General features: G+C 41.1%; 1 protein-coding gene across 2 annotated transcripts in view; it reads right to left on the reverse strand.

The window, feature by feature from the left end:
- The window catches only part of KCNH8 (potassium voltage-gated channel subfamily H member 8), a 412,103-nt gene that overhangs the window by 200,251 nt on the left and 185,848 nt on the right, over positions 1-26,004 (reverse strand). For both annotated transcript variants that reach the window (XM_043509048.1, XM_038390383.2), the window contains exons 4-5: positions 20,592-20,719; positions 1,876-2,116 (exon numbers count right to left, since the gene is read on the reverse strand). In XM_043509048.1, the coding sequence (XP_043364983.1) occupies positions 1,876-2,116; positions 20,592-20,719 (369 nt within the window). The remainder of the gene's footprint in view (positions 1-1,875; positions 2,117-20,591; positions 20,720-26,004) is intronic.

The raw sequence follows: 26,004 nt of genomic DNA on the forward strand, positions 1-26,004 counted from the left end.
TATTTTACAAAGGACAAAAATTCTGTCCGGTTTGCATCACAGAACGTAGATCTCTATTGCATATTCTACAATGGTTGAGGATAACGTGAGCAATTAACAGGGAATAAACAAAGAATAAATCATCAGTGGAGAACCACCCTGGGTATCAAGGAGAAGAATTTTATCTTAAATCTACATTTGAACTCTACTTCCAAAGGGGAAGAGACAAATATTTCAGAGTCTTCCATTAAGCATCATTTCTGCTAGCTATTCTTATATTGAATTTTGTTAAATTTGTATCAGTAAAGGGGAAGAAACATTTTTCAAGATGATCTTAAGAAAAAACTGTCCCTTTCCCCCACCTTTTCTTCTTTAAAAATAGCCTATATTTGGTGTATAAGAAGTTTGGGTTTCGTTCTTATTTCTCATGCATGAGCTAACCCCTCATTCCAAATCACCATACTTTTTCCGTTAAAAAAAAAAAGTGTTGTCTTTTGAGATTCCTCTACTCTGCTGATAATTTTATTCCCTCCTCCACATCCCTTTCTACCATATCACATTCCCAGGTCTCTGTGGGTTAAATAAAATTCTATTAAACTTTCCATGTTTCTCAAAAAAAAAAAAAAAAAAAAAAGGTCTTACAGCTATGTATTGGCACCAGAATTGTACTTATACTCTTTATGCAGTGTAGCTACATATTTTTTAAATAATAGATATAGAACTGTATTGGAACTACAAAAAGTTCTAAAGACCCTTCCTGTTATACTCAAAGGCCTATGATCAGTTTTTCTGTGTTCATAAAGAAAAGGAATCAATCTTTAAAAAAGGAAACTCTGTGCACCACAAAAGAGCCAGCAGGAATAACCCTATTTCCCAATATATTATATTTTTACCTCAATGTTTTGGAGATATAATTACTAGAGGGTTCATAAAACAAAAATCAGTTAAGAATCTGAGAGGGGACAAGCAAAAAAGCAAAATTTACACTTCAAATACCAACATTCAGGTGGATTACAGAACATAATCAATAGTACTAACGTGGTCTGTATGATAATGAAACAGGGAGATAATTTCCAATATGAAAATCATATTGCACCACTTTTTTAAAGCAGATCTCCCACTGAAACTATAACAACAAGCCTAACTAGAAACCACATTTTGGCAAGTGGCATGATAAATATATAAGAACTGTGGCAAACTGCCAGTAAAATTGTGATGGGCGTGGTTTCCTGCCCCTGAACTAGGGTATCTACTGTCCCACTAGTAACCCAGAGAAGGGTAGTGGAGAGGGAGGGACCCATCCTTTACTCTGGGTCCCAGCCCAGGGGCCTTAGGGATAGTGGTAAATCACTTGAACTAGTGATTCCTTCCCCTGGGCTACTTCCCTCTCCTGTTCTTCAGTTTGTGGAGCTTTTTGCCCTCTATCTCTGCACAAGCCGGGTGTCTCTTTACCTATGGTCTTGGTCTTCTAGCCCCCTATGGCACTTGTCCAAACTGCACTCTGCTCCAACTCCTTCAAACTGCTCTCTGCTCCAACTCTTTCCCCTGGCTGATTGAAACAGGGAGGTTTTATCAGATGACTGGCTTCAGGTGCTCTAATTGGCTTCAGGTGCTTTTAATTAATCTATAGAAACCTTTCTTCCCTCTACAGGGAATAAGGCTTCTCCTCATCCTGGGACTTATAGCATTCTCCTGCTGCCTTCTGGCCATGCTGTATCACAGAACAAAGAAACCACCAAATATCTGTTTAAAAAAAAAAACCTGTTAGGACGTGCTGCTGAGAAATTGAATATTTTAAAAAGTGATATAATTGTCTGATCATTACTGCACCTTTTTACATTAAATTTAGATATTCTATAAAAAACAAAATTCAGAAAGCAGAAAAATATATCTTACCTATGATAAAAAGAATTTCCACTGCAATGTCACTGACAGTTGTGCTTCGAGTTGTAGATAGCTCATCATTGCCAATAAAGCAAACATTGTAAGGTACAGTCACAGCAACATAAAACGTTGCCAGTAAAATAAGCCAGTCCCAGCCAGCTTTAAAAGTGCTAAAATGCAACAGTATGAATTTGGACTTTTTTGCATCTGAAACTTTGTATTCCGGAAATGCTGGTTTATCTACAAAAACATTCTGAAAGAAAGAATGGGAGAAGTTAGGAAAAAATATCTGACCTAAGATTATATTTCAGTGAATTTGATCTTTCATGTTATAAAAAAAGCCAAGAAATATGGTGACACTTAAAGTTGGGCAAATACTGCAAAACATTTTTTTTGCAAATTTACAAACAGATTCACTTTGAGTGTATTTATAAACCCTTTTGTGTTCACTCTATGAATACTCCTAAAAAACAAAATCATTTGCTAGAATACTTTGCCAAACAATGAAAGTTAAGCAAATATTGCAGAATATCAAAGGAAAGTGGATTTTCCATTCATAAGCTATAGCAAACATCACTGGAATTTGACCTTGAGAGTTGCATTCATTCAGTTGGGGAACAGAAATACATCACATGACCTACACATCCAATCAAAACTACTTCAGCTTAATATACCAATTTTCACAATGAACCACCTGTGAACAAACTACAGACACAGAATTATTTGAAGAATTTATCTGGCAAACAATTTTCAAAAACAAATTTGGGGAAAATCTGTTTGCAGATCATTCATAAAGAGAAAAAGAAGTGAAATTCACTCAAATTGTTACGAATTAATCATACTACCTTCTTGTAAGAGAAGGAAAGTTTGTTTCAATTTACACGAGACAGACAGGAGCACACATACTTTGTATTTTACTTTAGCATGATATGAAGTAGTTTAAACTGATAAAAGATTTAGGCCTGACAAAGTAGTGCCAAGATTTTTTCTTGCATTATACAAAAAAGGGATTTCACACCAACTTTATAATTGGTCTGATCCAGGAAACTTTGACTTCTGTAGTGGTCTCATTTCTTACATAAGGATTTCCAAGATCATTACACAAGTTTTAAGTGAACTGCACCACAAAGGCAATAATTTACTAATGATATTTTTTTAATTTCAGTTCTTTTGCTGGTGAATATTTTCCTGAGGGGCTAGCAGAACTAATGCACATTCCATATTTGCACCAAAGAAGTTTGGAGTACTGGATATTTTTACTACAACATACAGTTCAAAAATTAAAAGCATCAATTCTAACTGCAGTAAGCAGCATTTATGGAATGTGTACATTAATGTCATGACTCAGGAAACATCCTGTACCTCAAGTACATTGATTTTGAATTTAGGTTTAGATCTGTGCTTTTGATTGATGTGAATCATTGAAAGCTTCTGGTGGAAGATATGCCTTAGCCCACAGATAAGCAGTCTGTAAAAGAGCTGAACCAAACTGACTAATGCTAGCCCTACCATATATGAAACTGAACTAAGATATGCATGGTCCCTTCCAATAAACTTCTATGGGGGCATGGTTGGACCCCAAGTGCAAAGAATCTTCAGTAAGTTAATTTAGCGAAGCATAGACCTCACCTTTCCAGTAAAAGCACTTTGCATTTCAGAAATGGACACACTCTGATCTTAGTTACATCAGTCTACTGACATTACTCTGGATTCACACCAGTGTATTCGAGATCAGATTTTGTCCCCAAATTTTTCTCCTTCTGCCCATCCCCAGGGTGAAAGTAGTATTCCTTTTAAACATACAATGAAGTTGGAACAGACATCATGAAAACCGACTACAAAAACACATTTGTTTTTAAAACTAGAAAAGAAAACAAAAGAAAAGAAAAGAAAGAAAAAAATAGGATTGCTCAAGTACCACATTCATCTGACACTTAAAGCTATCATTGTTTAAGCTTGTCTCTGGTTATATACAGCATGCATAGTTTAGGGACATGTTATCCAAGTCTCTTATAATCAGCAATAATTACTCAAATAGCCAGAAGCTTTCGGTATAATATCTATGGGCATGTCTACACTGCATCTGGGAGGTGTGTTTCCCAGTTAAAGCAGACAGAAATGCATTAGCTCTGCTGGAGCTAGCATGCTAAAAATAGCAGTGTAGCCAGTAATAGCACGGGTAATCTCCTTGGCTAGCTGCTTTAGTACAAACCTGTATGGAGCCCGGGTATGTACTCAGGCAGCTGGCCCAAGCCACGCCTGTGCTACCTCAAGGAACACGGACATTTTTAGCACACTAGCTTGAGCAGAGCTAGTGTCCATATGTCTACCTGAACTGGGAATCACACCTCCCAGCTGTAGCACAGACATACCCTACAAGGCAAAGAGCTCTATTTTAATGAAGCACATTCCCCAAAAAAGGCAGAAATACATCTTGAGAAAATGATCATATTCTTTATTTTCCCCTCTATATTGACAGGGAATGTTTTTACAAAATTATTCTTTCCCTAATAGACATGTGGATATGGCTAGGTGGTGCTGAAAACTGTGAAAGTTAATCCCCTCATCAATCCACAAGATATGAGAATTAATAAAGAATAGGATTGGCCAGGAACTGACTATTTCCTTTTCTGCTAGGTGAATCCCATTAAATACCACTGAGTTCCTTTTAATGGACTCTCCTTTTCCGGAGGACAGATAGACTTTAAGGCTCCCATACGGACCCTTCCTAAGGATTTATCCGAGGGTTCCCTCTACACTTTTACCTCTTAAGCAGTCTGCTTCATTTTATCTTAAGATAAACTATTTGCCCTTTGACACCTGCTATATGAAAGTTAACAGTATTTATAATTACTTTAAGACCAGATCTTGCCTCACACATATATTTAACATGACCCAATAGACATTAGAGAATACATATGGTGCACTGGATAGTCTTGTTCCCCAGAGGAACAACTTGTTTGAATCCTTATAATTTGCAGGGGTCCCTGCAAATACAAATTTCAGATTCAAATACATCTCCCAATTCCCTCATTTTCGGTCCCTTCATCTTTCAGTTTTAAAAAAAAATCTCCTCAGCTGAACAGCAGCATCTATTTCATGGACTGTTTCATATTTTTCTTCACTAACAGAAAGACTTGCCCAGTGTCCTTCTGATCCTGGCTAGTGCTGCTTTCACCAGGTCTGCAGTACAGATAATGAAAATATCTTCACAAAATACAGTGTAGAAATTGGCATGCATTCAGCAAGCCAAGACTGTTGGATCATATTAAAGAAGTTCTGTATTAAAATCACAAATGAGTTTGATTCCCCATAGTTTAAATTCCAGGGTATTACTAATTAAGAGGTTTCTTGGGTTTTGGTACTGTTTCTCTCCCTCTCTGTGTGAAACTTGTAAGCTGCTAATTGTGTTAGTACATTCTAAGACAGAATCTGTTCTCAAAGCAATTCTTTGTAACAACAACTATTCACACAGAGAGAGACTCAAAGCAATACTCTGTAACAACAGAAACAGCACCCAGAAACTCCCTGCCCTTTTGTTGTATTCATCTGGCTTTAACAATTGTGATTAAAATAGAGATAGAGGATGTATGTGGATAGATGCTTGGTGTGGATAATATCTGAATGATCAGGGAGGTGCCAGCCTAAGAATCCAGTGTCCATGTCATGAAGAAGGCATCAAGTGGAAATAACCAGAGGACCCCTGGAGGGCAGACTGGAATCCACCCAACAGTCTCAAGAATGGGAGAACCAAAGAACAAGATAACATCAGGCAGCACGAAGCCATCAGGAATGTGCCATCTGCTGATTGATTCAGCAACAGCATGATGAGGCAATTCCCATAGACTGGCATAGGAAGAAATTCTTATAAAAATGGACTCTAGAAAGTGAGAACTTTGGGGTCTGATTCTGCAAACCAACTTCCAGGAGCATCAGATGTGCATCTGACAAGGCCCTGCTCCCTCCTCACGTCCAGGCCATTTGGCCAGTGGCTTGGCATGAGCAACTCTAAGGCTGGTAACTATGATAACAACCTTGCAGAACCTGAGTGTGTATGAATGAATGTGTGAATAAATATGAGATTGAATGGAATTTTATAGCTATAACTGCTTACTATGATTCTTTCTCACAGGTTTCAGAGTAGCAGCCGTGTTAGTCTGTATTCGCAAAAAGAAAAGGAGTACTTGTGGCACCTTAGAGACTAACAAATTTATTAGAGCATAAGCTTTCGTGAGCTACAGCTCACTTGCATCCGATGAAGTGATCATCGGAAGTGAGCTGTAGCTCACGAAAGCTTATGCTCTAATAAATTTGTTAGTCTCTAAGGTGCCACAAGTACTCCTTTTCTTTTAGCAAGGGTGCTGGAATCTTTGTAGAAGTGGGGGAGGAGTGGGGCGGCAAGGCCAAAATTCCCCCTCCCTCTCCACAGCTGGCTGATCCCGTGGTGATCCAGCTGCCCTTTCTTCTGGCACCACAGCTGCCCCTGGTGGGCAAAAAGGTGTAATTGAAGTGCCTCCCTAGCAGAATAATATATTAACACAGCTGCTTCCACTGGCCTGGAACACTTGATCTCTGCAATTCTTTTTGGATTATTTTGCACTAGCCCAATCCCAGGAAAATTTCCAGGGAAGTCTAGTAAACATTTGTAATTGTACTTGAGAGGCAGTATGATCCTTAAGACAGTGCACTAGCCCACAAGTCAGAGGACTAGGTTTCTCTTCCCACTGACCTGCTGTATGACCTTTTGATCAATCCCATTTCCTTTCCACCTTTTATCTGATTTGTTTATTTAGATTATCAGCTCTCCATGGCAGGGACCATCCTGTGTGTGTGTGTGTGTGTGTGTGTGTGTGTGTGTGTGTGTGTGTGTGTGTGTGTGTGTGTGTGTGTGTGTGTGTGTGTGTGTGTGTGTAGCACCTAGTGTATTGGGATCCCAATCTCACTTTGGCCTTTAGATGCTAGCAAAATACAAATTGTAATTACACACACACACACACACACACACACACACACACACAAAGAGAAAATCTTTTTTCTTCTAACTGAATCTTCATGTTTTCTTTCTCATTTTCTCAAAGTTCTCCCTCAAACAATATCCCAGTGAATATTCTTTACAGGCTGATACTCCATATCATTCTTGAGAGCAGTCTCTTTGTTAGATTCCTCTAGGTCATCCTATACTCATGACAGAGTTTCATAAACCTGAAAGAGTTGTTCTTTCTCCTAAGTATACTGCTCTAAAAATCTTTCTTCTGTTGTGTTTTTTCACAGCTCTTGGTGGTTTCTTGTTTGTCCTTGTCATAGGCCTGGGTGAGTTTAATTATATTGCAGTACAGATGTTGAAATTATTTTCCCTAAGCAGGAAGAACTAAGTTTGTTCCTCTGCTTTAAGTTCTTGATTCTAACTGCTAAGATATAATTCTTATCTTCATCTTTTTACAAATCTTAGTTCACGTTTAAGTTCCTGAATTATTATTATTTTCTCTTAGGAGCTGACAAAGCAATGGGAAAGACAAGGGACAATGCAGCATGTCTAATGTGATCAGCAGTGCCTTAGAGCTACCATTGTAATATTGCTAAGAACACCAGAGTTACTGTAGCTTGGGGGGAAAAATCACAGGTTTGACAAGTCAAGCTGTTGGACAATTCTAGTTGTGAATAGAGTCAGTTAAGTCCTTCTATTGATACACAAATGTGCTTTCTCATTCAGGGCAAGGATGTGCCTTTATAGAACAGCCCTGAGCATGGGATAGTGCAGACCACAATATCTTCCCCAAGCTCTGCAGTGCACAGAGGGTAGTCTGCACTGCAATTAAACACCCAAGGCTGGCCCAAGTCAGCTGACTTGGGCATGCGGGGCTTGGGCTATGGGGCTGTAAAATTTGCAATGTAGATGTTCAGGCCCAAGCTGTAGGATCTACACTGCAATTTTACAGCTCCATAGCTCAGTGTAATGATCCTTTGTAATTAAAATGGTACTATAATATATTTCTTTTCAGTGAGTCAAAAATAATGTGGGAGGAACAGAAGCACTGCCTGTGCCTAAAACACCAACCTCAATACTAACCTATTGAAACAGAGGGACAGTGTCCAAAAATGGCTAATACAGCATAAATTCTAAGGCATTTGACATTCTGCTACTTCTCAAATGTGTTATCCATATGCACTAGAATTTTCCATTTAGCTACATACACTTCTGATGTTTTCACTGCAGCCTCTTGATTTCTTAAAAAGAACAGGAGTACTTGTGGCACCTTAGAGACGAACAAATTTATTTGAGCATAAGCTTTCGTGGACTAAAACCCACTTCATCGGATGCATGCAGTGGAAAATACAGTAGGAAGATATATATATATATATATATATATATATAGATATATATATATACACACACACACACACACACACACACACACACACACACACACACACACATATACACACACACACAGAGAACATGCAACAATGGGTGTTATACACACTATAACATATAACACCCATTGTTTCGTGTTCTCTGTGTGTATATATATATATATATATATATATATATATCTTCCTACTGTATTTTCCACTGCATGCATCCGATGAAGTGGGTTTTAGCCCACAAAAGCTTATGCTCAAATAAATTTGTTAGTCTCTAAGGTGCCACAAGTACTCCTGTTCTTTTTGTGGATGCAGACTAACATGGCTGCTACTCTGAAACTTGATTTCTTAAATTGATTGGTTACTTGGGTAGTTGGTAGAGTCCTTCGATGTGTATAAAAAAACCAAACCAAACTAACTATGCTCTAGACTGTAGAGGCTTAACAATTGGTGCCTTTTCCTTCTTTTCTACCATCAACCATAAGTATGTAGGCCATACTTTCAGCATGGTGGACTGAAAAAGACTTGCAAGTTATGTGGATAATCATCTGAATGGGAGCTCCCAGTGTGATGCGTAAATGACTATTGCGATCCTGGGATGTATAAACAAGGAATATCAAGTAGAAGCAGGCAAGTTATATATCTTTGTATCTGGCACTGGTACAACTGCTATTGGAACAATGTGACTAGTGCCCGTGTACACAATTCAAGAAGGATATTGATAAATTGGAGCAGGATTCAGAGAATAACCAAAGCAATGATTAAATGATTCAAAAACATCTCATAGTGAAAGACTCAAGGAACTTGGCATATTTAGATTAGCAAAGAGAAGGGTAAAGGGTGATTTGATTACAGTCAATAAATACCTACATGGGGAACAAAAAAAATTAAAATAGAAAGTTCTTCAATGTAGCAAAGGTATAACCTGATGCAATGGCTAGAAGCTGAAGCTAGACAAATTCAGACTATAAATAAGGCAAAACTTGTTTAATTGTGAGGGTAATTAACCACTGTAACGATATACCAAGGCTTGTGGCAGATTCTCCATCACTGGAAATTTAAAAATCAAGATTAGATTTTTTCTAAAATATATGCTCTATTTCAAACAGAAAATTAATTCAGAGAAGTTCTGTGGCCTGTGCTACACAAGAAGTCTGAACAGATGATCACAGTTGTCCCTTCTGGTTTTATAACCTATGAGTCTACACCTTGGGTACATTCTTTTAGATACCTGTTCTGAGTGTGAAAAAGATGCTGGATTAAGTGTATACACAGACTATTACAATTGACTTTGGTTATTTTAACATTGTTTTGTTCATTTTAAAAATCAACTTCAGCATGCAGACTGAAAGCTTTGATGAGAATATTTTGGCTCTTTGGCCAAATATTAAACTAGAAATCATTAATATACAACTATTTTAGGACTTCAGTCAAGTGAACTATATCTTTCATTTTCTAGAGACCAAGTCCGATGAAAAAGTATTTTTTCCCCTCCACATCCAAAGCCATATTTTTCATTTAATGTCACCTTACTTCCACATCAAGAACTTTCAGTTGCTGCAAAATAACAGCTGATAAAATTCAAAATCTGTTTCTAAATTATTTTTATAAATTAACTTTAATAGTTTTGCTCTGTTTTCAAATTGATTATGTTACACACACAAAAATACATTAAAAGAACATTATGGTTGCAGTCAAGCTCCCCAAAGTGAGCAAATGCCAGACTTAAGCTCACCTGTGCAACTTTAGTTGTGTGTATTCATTACAGTACAGTCTTTAATTAAATGGTCACATACTATTTTTTCCACATGACCCCTGCCTAATTCAGTGCACGGTGCTCACTTAATTAGCTGCTGTTCAATATTTTTTCCTCCCTATTATTGAATTTATTATCCCAGGCCTTTATTTATTATTTGCACACTATTTGTACCCTGCTCTGAAAAAAGAATTACTAGTTTCCTCATGGGCCTATATAGGTCAATCATCACTAATTAATAATTAATTCACAAACATTCCTTTATTTTCATAACATTCCGTAAAGGTGAGGGGACAGTATAATCCCCATTTTATAGATGGGAAACTAAGGCAGACGAATTAAGGTCAGAAGTATCCATTGGTTCATAGGTACTGGGGGTGCTGCCACATCCACTGGCTTGAAGTGGTTTCCATCATATACAGGGTTTACATTTTGGTTCAATGGCTGTCAGCAGCCCACTACACAAATTATTCCAGTACCCCTGCATTAATTTGGCACGCCCAATCTGAGCTACCTTGGATCTATTTTTCAGAGTATATAGCATTATATAGCACTAATATATTCAAATCAGTTCCCATTGACTTCAGTTGCTGTTTTAAGTGCCCACCAGTTCTGCAAATCTGACCCCTAGGTTACAAGTTAGGGATGCAGAAAAACGAACAACACAATCAGTGACCACCTGTGAGAGGTTTGCTTTAAGCCACTTGCCCAGCATTAGAGCAACTCTGTGGCAGAGGCAGGGATAGAATCCAGTTCTCCAGGGCAGTGTTCACTGCTTTAACCATGAGACCCTCCAGTCTCTTCCTCCAATGCCCTGCCTCATTCACTACACACCTTTCAACTACTGCAACAAATGAAGCAAGAGTCCTACAGACAACAGCCTCCTTCACTACACAACCCTCGCCAATTCCCAGAGCAGGTTCATCACATGCATTGAATGAGATATCCTGTAGAAAAAAACAGCACAGGATCATGTAATTAAAGACTGGATCATAATGCATACACAAAAGGGGAGTGAATTAAGGTAAAACAGCCAACTTAATTCTGACATTTTCTAATTTTAGTGCTTGACTTTGCAACCTTAACATTCTTTTAACATATTTTAGTGTATGCAATTTTCTGCTTGTTTAAAAAAGTAAAATTCCATCATGTGGAATCATATTCACACTCATAAATCAGCAGGGTTGAAACCTTTACATCCTCCACGCAGACCAAGGTCATTTGAGCGAACAGAGTAGCCTACTGATAGCAGTAGGAGGTTGTCATCCTAGATGTGAACCAGCACTCGAGGGTGACAAGACACTTTGACAGTAGTTTCATAGATATTTGCTGACAGCAGAGGAATGATGAGATTTGTGAATCTTGGGTTCCAACCCAGGCTCTAGATGGGCGGAGACTCTCTTGTGGGATACAGACTCTTCTGCCTGTTCTCCTCAAACTTCACTCTTTGTGTCCCATTCCCTCCTACTTGACTTTCTCTCAATTATGTCTTTTCCCCATCCTGCTCCTCAGTCCTGTCCTACTGTCCACATCTAGTCAGTCCCAGTCTCCAATCCTCAGGCTTTTCAGCCTGGCACCAGTCTCCTTGTTTCATGTTCTCTGTGTATATAAAATCTCCCCACTGGATTTTCCACTACATGCATCTGATGAAGTGAGCTGTAGCTCACGAAAGCTTATGCTCAAATAAATTTGTTAGTCTCTAAGGTGCCACAAGTACTACTTTTCTTTTTGTGGATACAGACTAACACGGCTGCTACTCTGAAACCTATCATTGCACCAGTAGAGCACCATAATAATTGTGCCTCTGAGTATGCCTCTCAGAATTTGCTCAGACATCAGGAAGCCATTTTAAAAGGTGAGGCACACTCCCCCTTCTCTGGCCAGACAGATTTGCTACCTAGCAAGTGTGGGTGGGTGGGTGGGATGGCTCTATTAACTTTTCACCTTTTCCTATGCCCTTTGCGGTGCTCCAAAGGGAGTTGTTACAGGAGCAGTCTCTGAGTTTCCATGAGCGCAAGGACCACACTTCTGTCAAACTTTTATGTAAGCTCCTTATTTCCCGCCCACAACACTGTGCAATCTTCACACTTAGCTGTCCATCTATTTCCTGGATGTCACCGATAGGATTACGATCAGTGATGTGTCATCACCCCTCAGGTTTAAGGAATTATGAGAAATATCAGGGCTCAGCACACAAAATTAAGTAATTAGTCTTGTTTCTGTTTCTCTTAGCCCTGGTCTACACCACCAGTTTAGGTCGAATTTAGCAGAGTTAGATTGATTTAACCCTGCACCCAGAATGAAGCCATTTTTATCGACTTAATGGGCTCTTAAAATCGATTTCTGTACTCCTCCCCAACAAGGGGATTAGTGCTGAAATTGACATCGCCGGGTCAAATTTGGGTTAGTGTGGACACAATTTGACGGTATTGGCCTCCGGGAGCTATCCCAGAGTGCTTCATTGTGACCACTCTGGACAGCACTCTCAACTCGGATGCACTGGCCAGGTAGACAGGAAAAGCCCCAGGAACTTTTGAATTTCATTTCCTGTTTGGCCAGTGTGGCGAGCTCATCAGCAGAGGTGAACAGGCAGAGCTCAACAGCAGCAGTGACCATGGAGTCCCAGAATCGAACCGAATGGAAGGTACTGGATCTGATCGCTGTATGGGTAAAGGAATCCACGCTATCAGAACTCCGTTCCAAAAAACAAAATGCCAAAATATTTGAAAAAATCTCCAAGGGCATGAAGGACGGAGGCTATCACAAGGACCTGCAGCAGTGCTGCTTGAAACTTAAGGAGCTTAGGCAAGCCTACCAAAAAACCCAAGAGGCAAATGCCCATTCTGGGTCAGAGCCCCAGACGTGCCACTTCTATGGATGAACTGCATGCAATTCTAGGGGGTGTCCCTACCACTGCCCCACCCCGTACATGGACTCCTGCAAGGGGGGAATCTCACACAACAGGGATGAGGAAGATGATACAGAGGGGGAGGTTGAAGATAGCACACACCAGGCAAGTGGAGAAACCGTTCTCCCCGACAGCCAGGAATTGTTTATCACCAATACCCTCCCAACCTGGGCTCCCGGACCTTGGAGGAGGAGAAGGCAGCTCTAGTGAGTGTACCTTTGTAAATATAATACACAGTTAAAAAGCAAGCATTTTAAAGGTTAATTTGCCCTGAAGACTTGGGGTGCATTCATGGCCAGTACAGCTACTGGAAAAGTCTGTTAAAGTGTCTGGGGATGGGGTGGAAATCCTACAGGGACATCTCAATGAAGCTGTCCTGGAGGTACTCCCAAAGCCTTTGCAAAAGGTTTCTGGGGAGGGTAGCCTTATTGCATCCTCCATGGTAGGACACTTTACCACGGCAGGCCAGTAGCACGTAGTCTGGAATCATTGCATAAGAAAGCATGGCAGCATGTGGTCCCAGTGTTTGCTGGCATTCAAGCAACATTCGTTCTTTATCTGTCTCTGTTATCCTCAGAAGAGTGATATCATTCATGGTCACCTGGTTGAAATAGGGGAATTTTATTAAGGGGACATCAGAAGTGGCCATTCCTGCTGGGCTGTTTGCCTGTGGCTGAAAAGAAATCATCCCCGCTGTTAGCCATGCGGTGTGGGGAGAGGTGAAGCGATCATCCCAGAGAATTGTGTGTGTGTTGGGGGGGGGTTAGTAAGGTTTGTGCTGTATGTTAACCTGAAAACATCAGCCCCTGTTTTTAAATGGGCAATGTGTCTTTTTCAATTTTAGGTTTCAGAGTAGCAACCGTGTTAGTCTGTATTCGCAAAAAAGAAAAGGAGTACTTGTGGCACCTTACAGACTAACAAATTTATTTGAGCATAAGCTTTTGTGAACTACAGCTCACTTCATCGGATGCATTCGGTGGAAAATACAGTGGGGAAATTTATATACACACACAGAGAACATGAAACAATAGGTTTTATCATACACACTGTAAGGAGAGTGATCACTTAGGATGAGCTATTACCAGCAGGAAGGAGGGGGGGAAAGGAGGAAAACCATTTGTGGTGATAATCAAGGTGGGCCATTTCCAGCAGTTAACAAGAAAGTCTGAGGAACAGTAGCGGGTGGGGTGGGGGGAGAAATAACATGGGGAAATAGTTTTACTTTATGTAATGACCCATCCACTCCCAGTCTTTATTCAAGTCTAAGTTAATTGTATCCAGTTTGCAAATTAATTCCAATTCAGCAGTCTCTCGGTGGAGTCTGTTTTTGAAGTATTTTTGTTGAAGGATAGCCACTCTCAGGTCTGTAATCGTGTGACCAGAGAGATTGAAGTGTTCTCCGACTGCTTTTTGAATGTTATAATTCTTGACATCTGATTTGTGTCCATTTATTCTTTTACGTAGAGACTGTCCAGTTTGACCAATGTACATGGCAGAGGGGCATTCCTTGCACATGATGGCATATATCTCATTGGTAGATTCGCAGGTGAACGAGCCTCTGATAGTGTGGCTGATGTGATTAGGCCCTATGATGGCATCCCCTGAATAGATATGTGGACAGAGTTGGCAACGGGCTTTGTTGCAAGGATAGGTTCCGAGGTTAGTGGTTCTGTTGTGTGATGTGTGGTTGCTGGTGAGTATTTGCTTCAGGTTGGGAGGCTGTCTGTAAGCAAGGACTGGCCTGTCTCCCAAGATCTGTGAGAGTGATGGGTTGTCCTTCAGGATAGGTTGTAGATCCTTGATGATGCGTTGGAGAGGTTTTAGTTGGGGGCTGAAGGTGATGGCTAGTGACATTCTGTTATTTTCTTTGTTGGGCCTGTCCTGTAGTAGGTGACTTCTGGGTACTCTTCTGGCTATGTCAATCTGTTTCTTCACTTCAGCAGGTGGGTACTGTAGTTGTAAGAATGCATGATACAGATCTTGTAGGTGTTTGTCTCTGTCTGAGGGGTTGGAGCAAATGCGGTTATATCGTAGAGCTTGGCTGTAGACTGTGGATTGTGTGGTGTGATCTGGATGAAAGCTAGAGGCACGTAGGTAGGAATAGCAGTCAGTAGGTTTGCGATATAGGGTGGTGTTTATGTGACCATCGCTTATTAGCACCATAGTGTCCAGGAAGGGGATCTCTTGTGTGGACTTGTCCAGGCTGAGGTTGATAGCGGGATGGAAATTGTTGAAATCCTGGTGGAATTCCTCAAGGGCTTCTTTTCAATGGGTCCAGATGATGAAGATGTCATCAATGTAGCGCAAGAAGAGTAGGAGCATTAGGGGACGAGAGCTGAGGAAGCGTTGTTCTAAGTCAGCCATAAAAATGTTGGCATACTATGGGGCCATGCGGGTACCCATCGCAGTACCGCAGATTTGAAGGTATACATTGTCCCCAAATGTGAAATAGTTATGGGTGAGTACAAAGTCACAAAGTTCAGCCACCAGGTTAGCCGTGACATTGTCGGGGATACTTTTCCTGATGGCTTGTAGTCCATTTTTGTGTGGAATGTTGGTGTAGAGGGCTTCTACATCCATAGTGGCTAGGTTGTTGTTTTTAGGAAGATCACCGATGGATTGTAGTTTCCTCAGGAAGTCAGTGGTGTCTCGAAGATAGCTGGGAGTTCTGGTAGTGTAGGGCCAGAGGAGGGAGTCTACATAGCCAGACAATCCTGCTGTCAGGGTGCCAACGCCTGAGATGATGGGGCGTCCAGGATTTCCAGATTTATGGATCTTGGGTAGCAGATAGAATACCCCGGGTCAGGGTTCCAGGCATGTGTCTGTCCGGATTTGTTCTTGTACTTTTTCAGGGAGTTTCTTGTGCAAATGCTGTAGTTTCTTTTCACCTTCAGCCCCCAACTAAAACCTCTCCAATGCATCATCAAGGATCTACAACCTATCCTGAAGGACAACCCATCACTCTTACAGATCTTGGGAGACAGGCCAGTCCTTGCTTACAGACAGTCTCTCAACCGGAAGCAAATACTCACCAGCAACCACACACCACACAACAGAACCACTGACCCAGGAACCTATCCTTGCAACAAAGCCCGTTGCCAACTCTGTCCACATATCTATTCAGGGGACGCCATCATAGGGCCTAATCACATTAGCCACACTATCAGAGGCTCGTTCACCTGCGCATCTACCAATGAGATATATGCCATTAATTAGTTGGAATTAATTTGCAAACTGGATACAATTAACTTAGGCTTAAATAGAGACTGGGAGTGGATGGGTCATTACATAAAGTAAAACTATTTCCCCATGTTATTTCTCCCCCACCCCCTACTGTTCCTCAGACATTCTTAACTTCCAGTTAACTGCTGGAAATGCCCCACCTTGACTATCACCACAAAAGGTTTTCCTCCTTTCCCCCCCTCCTTCCTGCTGGTAATAGCTCATCTTAAGTGATCACTCTCCTTACAGTGTGTATGATAAAACCCATTGTTTCATGTTCTCTGTGTGTGTATATAAATCTCCCCATTGTATTTTCCACCGAATGCATCTGATGAAGTGAGCTGTAGCTCACGAAAGCTTATGTTCAAATAAATTTGTTAGTCTGTAAGGTGCCACAAGTACTCTTTTTTTTTTCAATTTTAAGCTACCTTTTTTCCCCTCCCACAGCAGCAAACGTTTCAACGCTGTGACTAGCGTCTCCATCCCAGAGGCTAGCGAGATAAGAAGGAAAAAAAAAAGCACTCGTGATGAAATGTTCTCTGAGCTCATGCAGTCCACCTAAACTGAAAGAGCCCAACAGAATGCGTGGAGGCAGACAATGGCAGAGTCCAGGAAACCACAAAATGAACACAAGGACAGGAGGCACGAGAGGATAGATGGCTGGAGCAACAGGAGAGGTGGCAGCAGCATGATGAAAGGAGGCAGGATGCAATGCTGAGGCTACTGGAGGATCAAACTGATATGTTCCGGCATATGGTTGAGGTGCAGGAAAGGCACAGACCGACACTACAGCCCCTGTGTAACCAACTGCCCTCCTCCCCAAGTTCCATATCTTCCTCACCAAGATGCCCAAGAATGCGGGGGTGGGGGGCAGCTCTGGGCACCCAACCACTCCACCCCAGAGGAATGCCCAAGCAACAGAAGGCTGGCATTGAATAAGTTTTGAAGTGCAGTGTGGCCTTGTCCTTCCCTCCTCCCCTCATCCACCACCCCACCCTTCCCAGGCTACCTTGGCATTTATCCCCCTATTTGTGTGATGAATTAATAAACAAGGCATGAATTTGAAACAATGACTTTATTGCCTCTGCAAGCGGTGATCGAAGCGGGGAGGGGAGGGCGGCTGGCTTACAGGGAAGTAGAGTGAACCAAGGGGGCAGGTTTTCAGCAAGGAGAAACAAACAGAACTGTCACACCATAGCCTGGTCAGCCATGAAACTGGTTTTAAAAGCTTCTCTGATGCGCAGCGCACTCTGCTGTGCTCTTCTAACAGCCCTGGTGTCTGGCTGCATGTAATCAGCGGCCAGGTGATTTTCCCCAACTTCCCACCCTGCCATAAAGGTCTCCCCCTTACTCTCACAGATATTGTGGAGCACACAGCAAGCAGGAACAACAATGGAAATATTGCTTTCGCTGAGGTCTAACCTAGTCAGTAAACTGCATCAGCATGCTTTTCAACGTCCAAATGCACATTCTACCACCATTCTGCACTTACTCAGCCTATAGTTTAGCAGTGCCTGACTACTGTCCAGGCTGCCTGTGTATGGCTTCATGAGCCGTGGCATTAAGGGGTAGGCTGGGTCCCCAAGGATAACTATAGGCATTTCAACATCCCCAATGGTTATTTTCTGGTCTGGGAAGTAAGTCCCTTGTTGCAGCTGTTCAAACAGACCAGAGTTCCTGAAGATATGAGCGTCATGTACCTTTCCCGGCCATCCCACATGGATGTTGGTGAAACGTCCCTTGTGATCCACCAGTGCTTGCAGCACCATTGAAAAGTACCCCTTGTGGTTTATGTACTGGCTGCCTTGGTGGTCCGGTCCCAAAATAGGGACATGCTTTCCATCTATTGCCCACCACAGTTAGGGAATCCCATTGCAGCAAAACCATCCACTATGACCTGCACATTTCCCAGAGTCACTACCCTTGATAGCAGCAGCTCAGTGATTGTGTTGGCTACTTGGATCACAGCAGCCCCCACAGTAGATTTGCCTACTCCAAATTGATTCCCGACTGACCGGTAACTGTCTGGCTTTGCAAGCTTCCAGAGGGCTATTGCCACTCGCTTGTGAACTGTGAGGGCTGCTCTCATCTTGGTATTCTTGCGCTTCAGGGGAGGGAAAAGCAAGTCACAATGTTCCATGAAAGTGCCCTCACGCATGCAAAAGTTTCGCAGCCACTGGGAATCATCCCAGACCTGCAACATTGTACGGTCACACTGGTCTGTGTTTGTTTCCCGGGCCCAGAATTGGCATCCCATGGCATGAACCTGCCCTATTGCCACCAGGATGGCCTAATTGCCGGAGTCCGTACTTTGAGAGAAGTCTGTGTCCATGTCCTCATCACTCTTGTCACTGTGCTGCCATCGCCTCTTCACCTGCTTTTGCAGGTTCTGCATATACTGCATGATAATGCACGAGGTGTTTACAATGCTCATAACTGCCGCGGTATTCTGAGCGGGCTCCATGCTTGCTGTGGTATGGCGTCTGCAGGAGAGCAGGGTGCCAGGGGAAGCAGTGGTTGGATGACCAGTGTTGCAGACCCACTGCACCATATGCTGCCAGGACACAACAACTGAGCAGGCTGCATGCTTGCCGTGGTATGGCAAGACAAGAGCAGCTGAGCAGAGTTGCAGTGGAAGCGGCTCTGCGAGACCACCAGGAGAGCAGAGTGCCAGAGGAAGCGGTGGATGACAACGGTCATATAGAGGACCTGCGAGGTGGATTCATAGCATCAGAAGAGCAGAGTGGCAGTAGAAGCGGTGTGGCAGTGGAAGCGGTGGTTTGATGATGACGGTTAGCAGTCCTACTGTACCATCTGCTGAAAGCAGCATGGTGCCTGCATGGAAAAAAGGCGCTAAACGATTGTCTGCTGTTGCTTTCACAGAGGGAGGGGACGACTGATGACATGTACCCAAAACCACCCGCGACAACGTTTTTGCCCCATCAGGCATTAGGAGCTTAACCCAGAATTCCAATGGGTGGCAGAGACTGCAGGAACTGTGGGATAGTTACCCACAGTGCAACGCTTCGAAAGTCAATGCTAGCCTCGGTACTGTGGATGCACGCCGCCGACTTAATGCGCTTAGTGCATTAGTGTGGGGACACACAGAATCGACTGTATAAAATTGCCTTCTAAAAAATCACCTTCTATAAATTTGACCTAATTTTGTAGTGTAGACATACCCCTAGGATCAAGTACATTGGATTTCTTTGTAAAGGTTTAATTGGCAGTCAGTCTTATTCACTGGGCTGAGGAGGCAGAGACAGAGCCCACGAGCCTGCTTAATGGCAACAGAGACTAAATGCACTGATATGGCATCATGGAGTATTGTGGAACAAGCATAACTGATACTATTGCGTTAAGATTCCCAGAAAGACTATTCTCTATAAGATTCTAAATACTCATCTGTGTGGAAGCGGGGAAACAAAGGAGTCCCTCACATGGGGTTAAAGTTCAAAATATGTCGGAGACTTGGGTCCAAAGCCTCAGCTGGAATAAATAAGCATCAGTGTTAATGGTGTGATGCTGGTCTACTGCAGCTGAGGATTTGGCTCTTGAGGTTCTGAGTACCACTTTGGCAAATGGCTGTCACAGCATAGCATATAGACATTTGGGATTGACTGATAGGAAGGAGATTGTAGATATTTAGGGCATTATGGTAACAATTAGCTATTTTATTTACTGGTTAAAATTTATATTAAAAGAAAGCCTGAGGGCTTTCCCTAGAACTTAGTATTTTATTTTGTGCCTTCTGGGCGGGGGAGTCAGGAATATAATGATAGAAGGCTGATGCTGAACAAAACTGACGAAGTTAAAAAAAAATACAACATCCACAGAGTATTCTATTAACTTACTTGTCAGTTACTATTACTTCTAGATAAGCACCAGGATTTTCTTAATACAGAGAAAGTTTTACTGCAATTAAAGTACAAGCACATCAGGTTATGTACTGCACCAAGTTTGATACATTGAAATCAAGTGTTTTCTCAGAGAAATCGCCTTCTCGATTTCTTGTAACATGTAGGTTTTTATTACTTTAATCTATTCATGGATCTTTTAGCAAAAGGTACTAAAAACAATTATACAGGGAAAACTGGAAGCTAAAATTAAGTTTTGAGAAATTTCATAAGGCCTTTTCCTTTGATAAAAATATCTGTACTTATAATCTGACTAAACACACTGTCCTGGTTCATAAACTGCAAATGAAATACCACAGCCAAAGCTATCTACCCGCTGCTCTGCACTGCACTGGCATATACTTTAATCTTCTTGCTATGACAACACTGTGATTAGGGATTTCTCTTATGTATGTGCTGATCTTTTTCAGTGTATTCATTAAAAGAAACTGTGCAAATATGCATGTCAAAGAAAATGAAAAATAATTATTAAAGCTAGTGAGTGCATCTGCTGCTCTTTCAGCAGCAAGGGAACATATGTGCCAAAAGAGGAGGGAAAATGAAACATATGCATTATACCTACATTATTAATTTTTAATTTGTTCTTTTCCCTTCTTTGCAGGTGTCCGGAGATATGATAAAGGACAGCTCTACTCCGTCTCCGAGCTGAATCAAAATGTGAACCTGCTCTTCCTCTTCCTTTCCATTTTTCTGTAGAATAAAAGTGAGAGCCCATTAAACAACAGCTGGTGTCACTTTAACCTGTGAGAGCTGAACTACTGACATTTTAGAGTTTAATACAAATAAGAATACATGTATGTGTTGTATACCTCAAAATACCCCCATTTCAGAAAAAAGGGAAGCAAAACACACTTTCCTATAAAAAGGCAAATGCCTTTGCTCAAATGAAAAACAATTCATTATAACTCATGGCTTCAGATGTGAGAAAAAATCTGTATTTTCCTCCTTTTTGTTTTCAGAAAATAAATTGCAACTGATCACTGACAAAAGGCAACAGTGTCTGGAATTAATCACCCTGTCATCAAAATTCCATTAACTACTTTTTGTTTAAAAAAAAATGTTGGAAATGTAAATTTAGAATTCCCCCTGTTGAGGTTTAATAAACAAAAGATGAAGAACCCCCCCCCACCATAACTCATTAGATTTCCACAATGACAATATATGCTTGTCAGCAAGTGTGATAGTTACGAATGTCCCATCCTCGTTTCCATGTCTTTAGAATTGTAATTTTCATATCACATCGTCATCACTTGATGCATTCTTTAATGGACATAAAATCCATTAAGGACAAGGATCAAACATTGTTTTTGGAAATGTCTGTGATTCCTTCCACCCACCCCCATTCAGATATATGCAACTGTCAATTATATAAGCAAATTCAGGTCTCACTTATAATGTAGCAAGTTAAGAGTATCTCCACTGAAGTCAGTGGAATTACCTTGGATTGATGCTGGAGTAAAGGAGAGCAGAGTTTGGCCCATATTCTACAAAATGTCAAGAACAACAGTACCACCACAACTGAGAAAAGGAATTGTGGGAGTATAGGAAGAATCTGTATGTCAAGAAAGTCTAATTAAAATGAATGCAGAATGTACAATTAGCACAGCCAGAAATTAATAGCCAAAAGCTGCACATCTTGAAGCCTGCCCAGGAGAAGTTAGGAAGTCTTGATATCTACAGAACTAATGTGAAGCATAATATGCAGAATGAGACCATTAATGAGGCAATGTGGAGGGAGCCAACCTCCCCATCCTCTTACTGAAGAATGTTACATTTAACTCATGCAACAGAGCCAACCAAAAAGGAGTGTATTTATACTTCAGTTAAAAAAAACCCAGAAAGCTGTTGAACCCACTGAATAGCCAGGTAATTATACATCTGTACCCCATATCCATCCTTGCCCTTTTGCCTTTGTGGCATGTTCACATAACTGTTATGGCCACCATTTAGACTCCAAACTTACGAATTATTAAGTGGATCTGAACAAAATTATATATGAGTAATGTAACTGAGTAAAATGTTTGTAGGACCAGGTGACTGGACTGTAAACTGTTCAGTTGCATTATCCTGACTTTTAAGGGAGATGAGCAGCTGTACAGACATCAATAGGAGCTCCTGGCAGTCAGCACCTCTGAAAGTCAGACCATATGTGTTTCCTAATGTGAACCTAAGATACACATGGCCACAAAGGGTAGCAAACCTTTGTTGTCAGAGTTCAAATCCCATTCTGGTCACAGTTTGGTACTATCATCCATTCCTTAGCGAACACTTTTTCACATAAAATAAGTGACATAATTAAGCCCAAATGGCAGTCTCTTCTGAGCAAAGCCAAGGTTATAACAGTGAGATATGTTGCAAGGCAAGACTGATGCGTATGAACTTTTGAACATACCAACAGCACCACTAACCTCGGTGTTCATCTTCACATGTAGTTCTTTTTTCCTTGTCACCACTAAGGCTTTGTCTACACTAGCACTTCTCTCGATAAAACTTTAGTCAGTCAGGGACGTGGAAAAACACACTCCTGACCAACATAAGTTTCACTGAAAAAATCAGCGGTTTGGACGGCCGCTCGTTGGGGGTGGTTTAATTATGTTGACATCGGCATAATCTCCCATCGGCATAGAGCAGCTGCACAAGAGACCTTACAGCGGTGCAGTTGCAGTGGCACAGCTGTACCGCTGCAAGCTCTGTAGTGTAGACGTAGCCAAAGGCTCCGATTCAGCAAAATACATAAACGCGTTTAATTTTCAGCATTCATTTAAGTCTGTTTTACTTCATTTGGCTTAACACTCAGCATGTGATTAAATGTTTTGCTAAATGGGGATGCATTTTAGCATGTGCTTCAGTACTTTGCTGAATCAGGGCCCACTGTGCTAGTGTGATTGTGATTTCTGTGGAATTTTTTCAAAAACTTATTTTAGGTTTGTTCTACTCTTTTTCTTTCCAGAATCTTCATCCCTCACCAATTCTAGCATCTCTTTCAGAGCTTCATTATCAGAGTCAGGCTCTATAGCTTGATGTGGCAGTTAAAATTACAAAGTTTGCATATTTGTGTAGCTTTCCCACAGCACTTGACTCCAGTCAGAGCATTATGATTCCATTATTTGTTAGAGACTGTATCAGTAAGAGTACTAGCAACAGAAGTCCCAGTGATCACTAGGAGGAGGAAAAAGGAATGTAGAACATATCTGGGAAAAATACTACAGAAAGGAGACAGAAAATTCCCATTCTAAAGTAGAAGTTAGTGATGACAATGAAAAGGATCTGCTTGTGAAGAGGAGATAAGTTAATGAGGCTGTTGATCCATTTAAACCATCACTTGTAACATATATACTGGATGAGGGAAGTTTCTGAAATCTCCTTTTTTTCCCCATGAACTTGCATATGCAACCACTGAAGGAGTCAATCCTGATTTCCTTCTCAGCTTCCCTGTTCACTGATTGTGTTTTTGAAATCTCTGTATATTTTTTTAATGAAGTATTGCAACTCCTGATCATTTCCTATTGTACCAGATCTGCAAATCACTCCTTAGAACAAAGGAGTTTGCTTATAATTTTTAAAATACACAGTTGGTTACTACCCAAATTTTCAAAAAATTACAAAAATGCACAGAAAACTTCATTTCTACATAGCTGGTCTTGGAATAAAAAGCAGCATAATAAGCCCTATGGAAATACTCAGACCCTTAAAAGTACTCCTTTTATATTTATCCTGCATTTAAAATTGAAAGGATTTCTCACCTCCCCACGTACTGTGACAGATTAACGGTCCAAAAAAAGCTCAATTTTTGGGCTGAAAAATCTGTTCAGATGCCCCTTCCTGTGTGATAAAAAAACCTAAAAGATACCACTTAGAAAGAATGTTTTCCAGTTTAGTTTTCACTCCACTTCTTCACCTGTGACAGAAGCGATCATTCATTTTTCGCCTCTTCCTGCTGCCCTCTACACTGTTTCTTTTATACATGGTCATCTATAGTATTACATGTATTAAGATTGAAAATTATGTCATAAGAAACATAAGATTTGGTAAGAATGGTAAATCTTAATATTAGGCCTGTGGCACTGCTTGCTAATAAACTGCCAAATATAAAGTAAAGGCATGATCCTGCATCCTTGCTGCCAAAGTTGACAGTGGAAAAAGTGTATGTCTTCCACATTTGTTACTCCCACTGAAAGTTAATGGCTTTTGGGTGTCTAAATTCCCTTTTGTACCTTTGAAAATCTCCCCCTTATTCATAAATCAGAGGACAGATTCATTGGCATGCTCCAGTGGCTTTGTGCTGCTCTCACAATGTAAAAGAACCATAAGCTCAGCTTATATGGCTGACTGAGCCATACATTGCATCATCAGAGTAGGGCAAAGCAGCCAGTGCATAGCAGTGGATATGGTACAGAACACTATTTGTTTATAATATTCTTATTCCGTAAATGAAGTGTGATTCTTAAAAATCTGAACTATAAAATGAAATGTTTATTCATCAAGTGAGAGATAAAAGTTATACCACTGATTCAGTATTGACCTTATGTGGTGGTTACAGCCATAATGTTTCTTTATAACATTGCTTTCCCTTCCTCTGCTAATTAAACATTATCCACCAACTGGATGTGTTACTTAGAAATCCCTGAAGTTTCCCTAACAAGAACCTTCTCTTTTCACCAGGATCCCCCGGAGTCTCTTGCATGGCTTCATGTTCCTGGTCTAGTCATGGATAATTATTACAGAAGCTGTCATGCGTGTGCGAGAGAGAGAGAAGATTAATACCGAGCCTTTGTATAGTATTTTTCATTCGTAGTACACAGAAAAACCTGAAGATTTATATTTGATATAAATAATCACGAGCGGGATTTCAATATATAGTAGTAGTCTAGACACACGCTTCAACCAAATAAACTCATAAGAGACTGCTTTAGAAACTGAAAGAAGAACCCTTATTTATATAGAACAAAATGCAGGGGGAGTACAAAAAGGAACAGAGGACCCATTCAGTGTGTGCACTGACACGTGCCAGAGAAATCTAAAAGCATAGGTAAATAAAACTAATTATCTTAAAAATAACCGTACTTGCCTATATCAAGTATATTCCAATGATTATTTAATATTTTTTTATTTAGGTCACATACTGTCACATTGATTTAGGAGCCACAAAGTCAGAAACCAGAAAAACAGCAAGTGCATACAACCATCCCTTTTAATCACTAGGAAAATGTTTTATTTCACAACTTAGAAATGACAGTGGGAGCAGAGGGAGAAGATACATAAAATTTTTAGGGTCTAATCCTACAAACACTTAAATGATTAGGTAAGTTACTCTTGGGAGTAGCTCCACTGCCTTCAGCAGAATCACTTATGTGAGTAAACTTACTCAAGTGCATAAGTGCCTACAGCACAGGGCCCATAAAAAGAAGTTATGCAACTCTTTTTATTCAATAGGCCACTTTATCATAAGTAGGGCCCTACCAAATTCATGGTCTATTTTGGTCAATTTCAGAGTCATAGGATATAAAAAATCATACATTTCTTGATTTCAGCTATTTAAATCTGAAATTTTACAGTGTTGTAATTGTAGGAGTCCTGACCCAAAAAGGAGTTGGGGGGGTCACAAGGTTATTGAGGGGGGTTGTGGTACTCCTACCCTTACTTCTGCGCTGCTGCTGGCAGCAGCACTGCAGGCAGAGCTGGACAGCTAGAGAGTGGCAGCTGCTGGCCAGGAGCCCAGCTCCGAAGGCAGAGCCACCACCAGCAGCAGCACAGAAGTAAGGATGGTATGGTATGCTATTGTCACGCTTACTTCTGCACTGCTGCCTGCAGAGCTGGGCCCTCAGTCAGCAGCTGCCATCTCCGGCTGCCCAGCTCTGAAGGCAGCAGCGTAGAACTAAGGGTGGCATGGTATGGTATTGCCATCCTTACTTCTGTGCTGCTGCTGGCAGGATGCTGCCTTCGGAGCTGGGTGCCCGGTTAACAGCCGCTGCTGT

Source organism: Dermochelys coriacea, chromosome 2, assembly GCF_009764565.3.
Source record: "Dermochelys coriacea isolate rDerCor1 chromosome 2, rDerCor1.pri.v4, whole genome shotgun sequence".
NCBI lineage: Eukaryota > Metazoa > Chordata > Testudines > Dermochelyidae > Dermochelys > Dermochelys coriacea.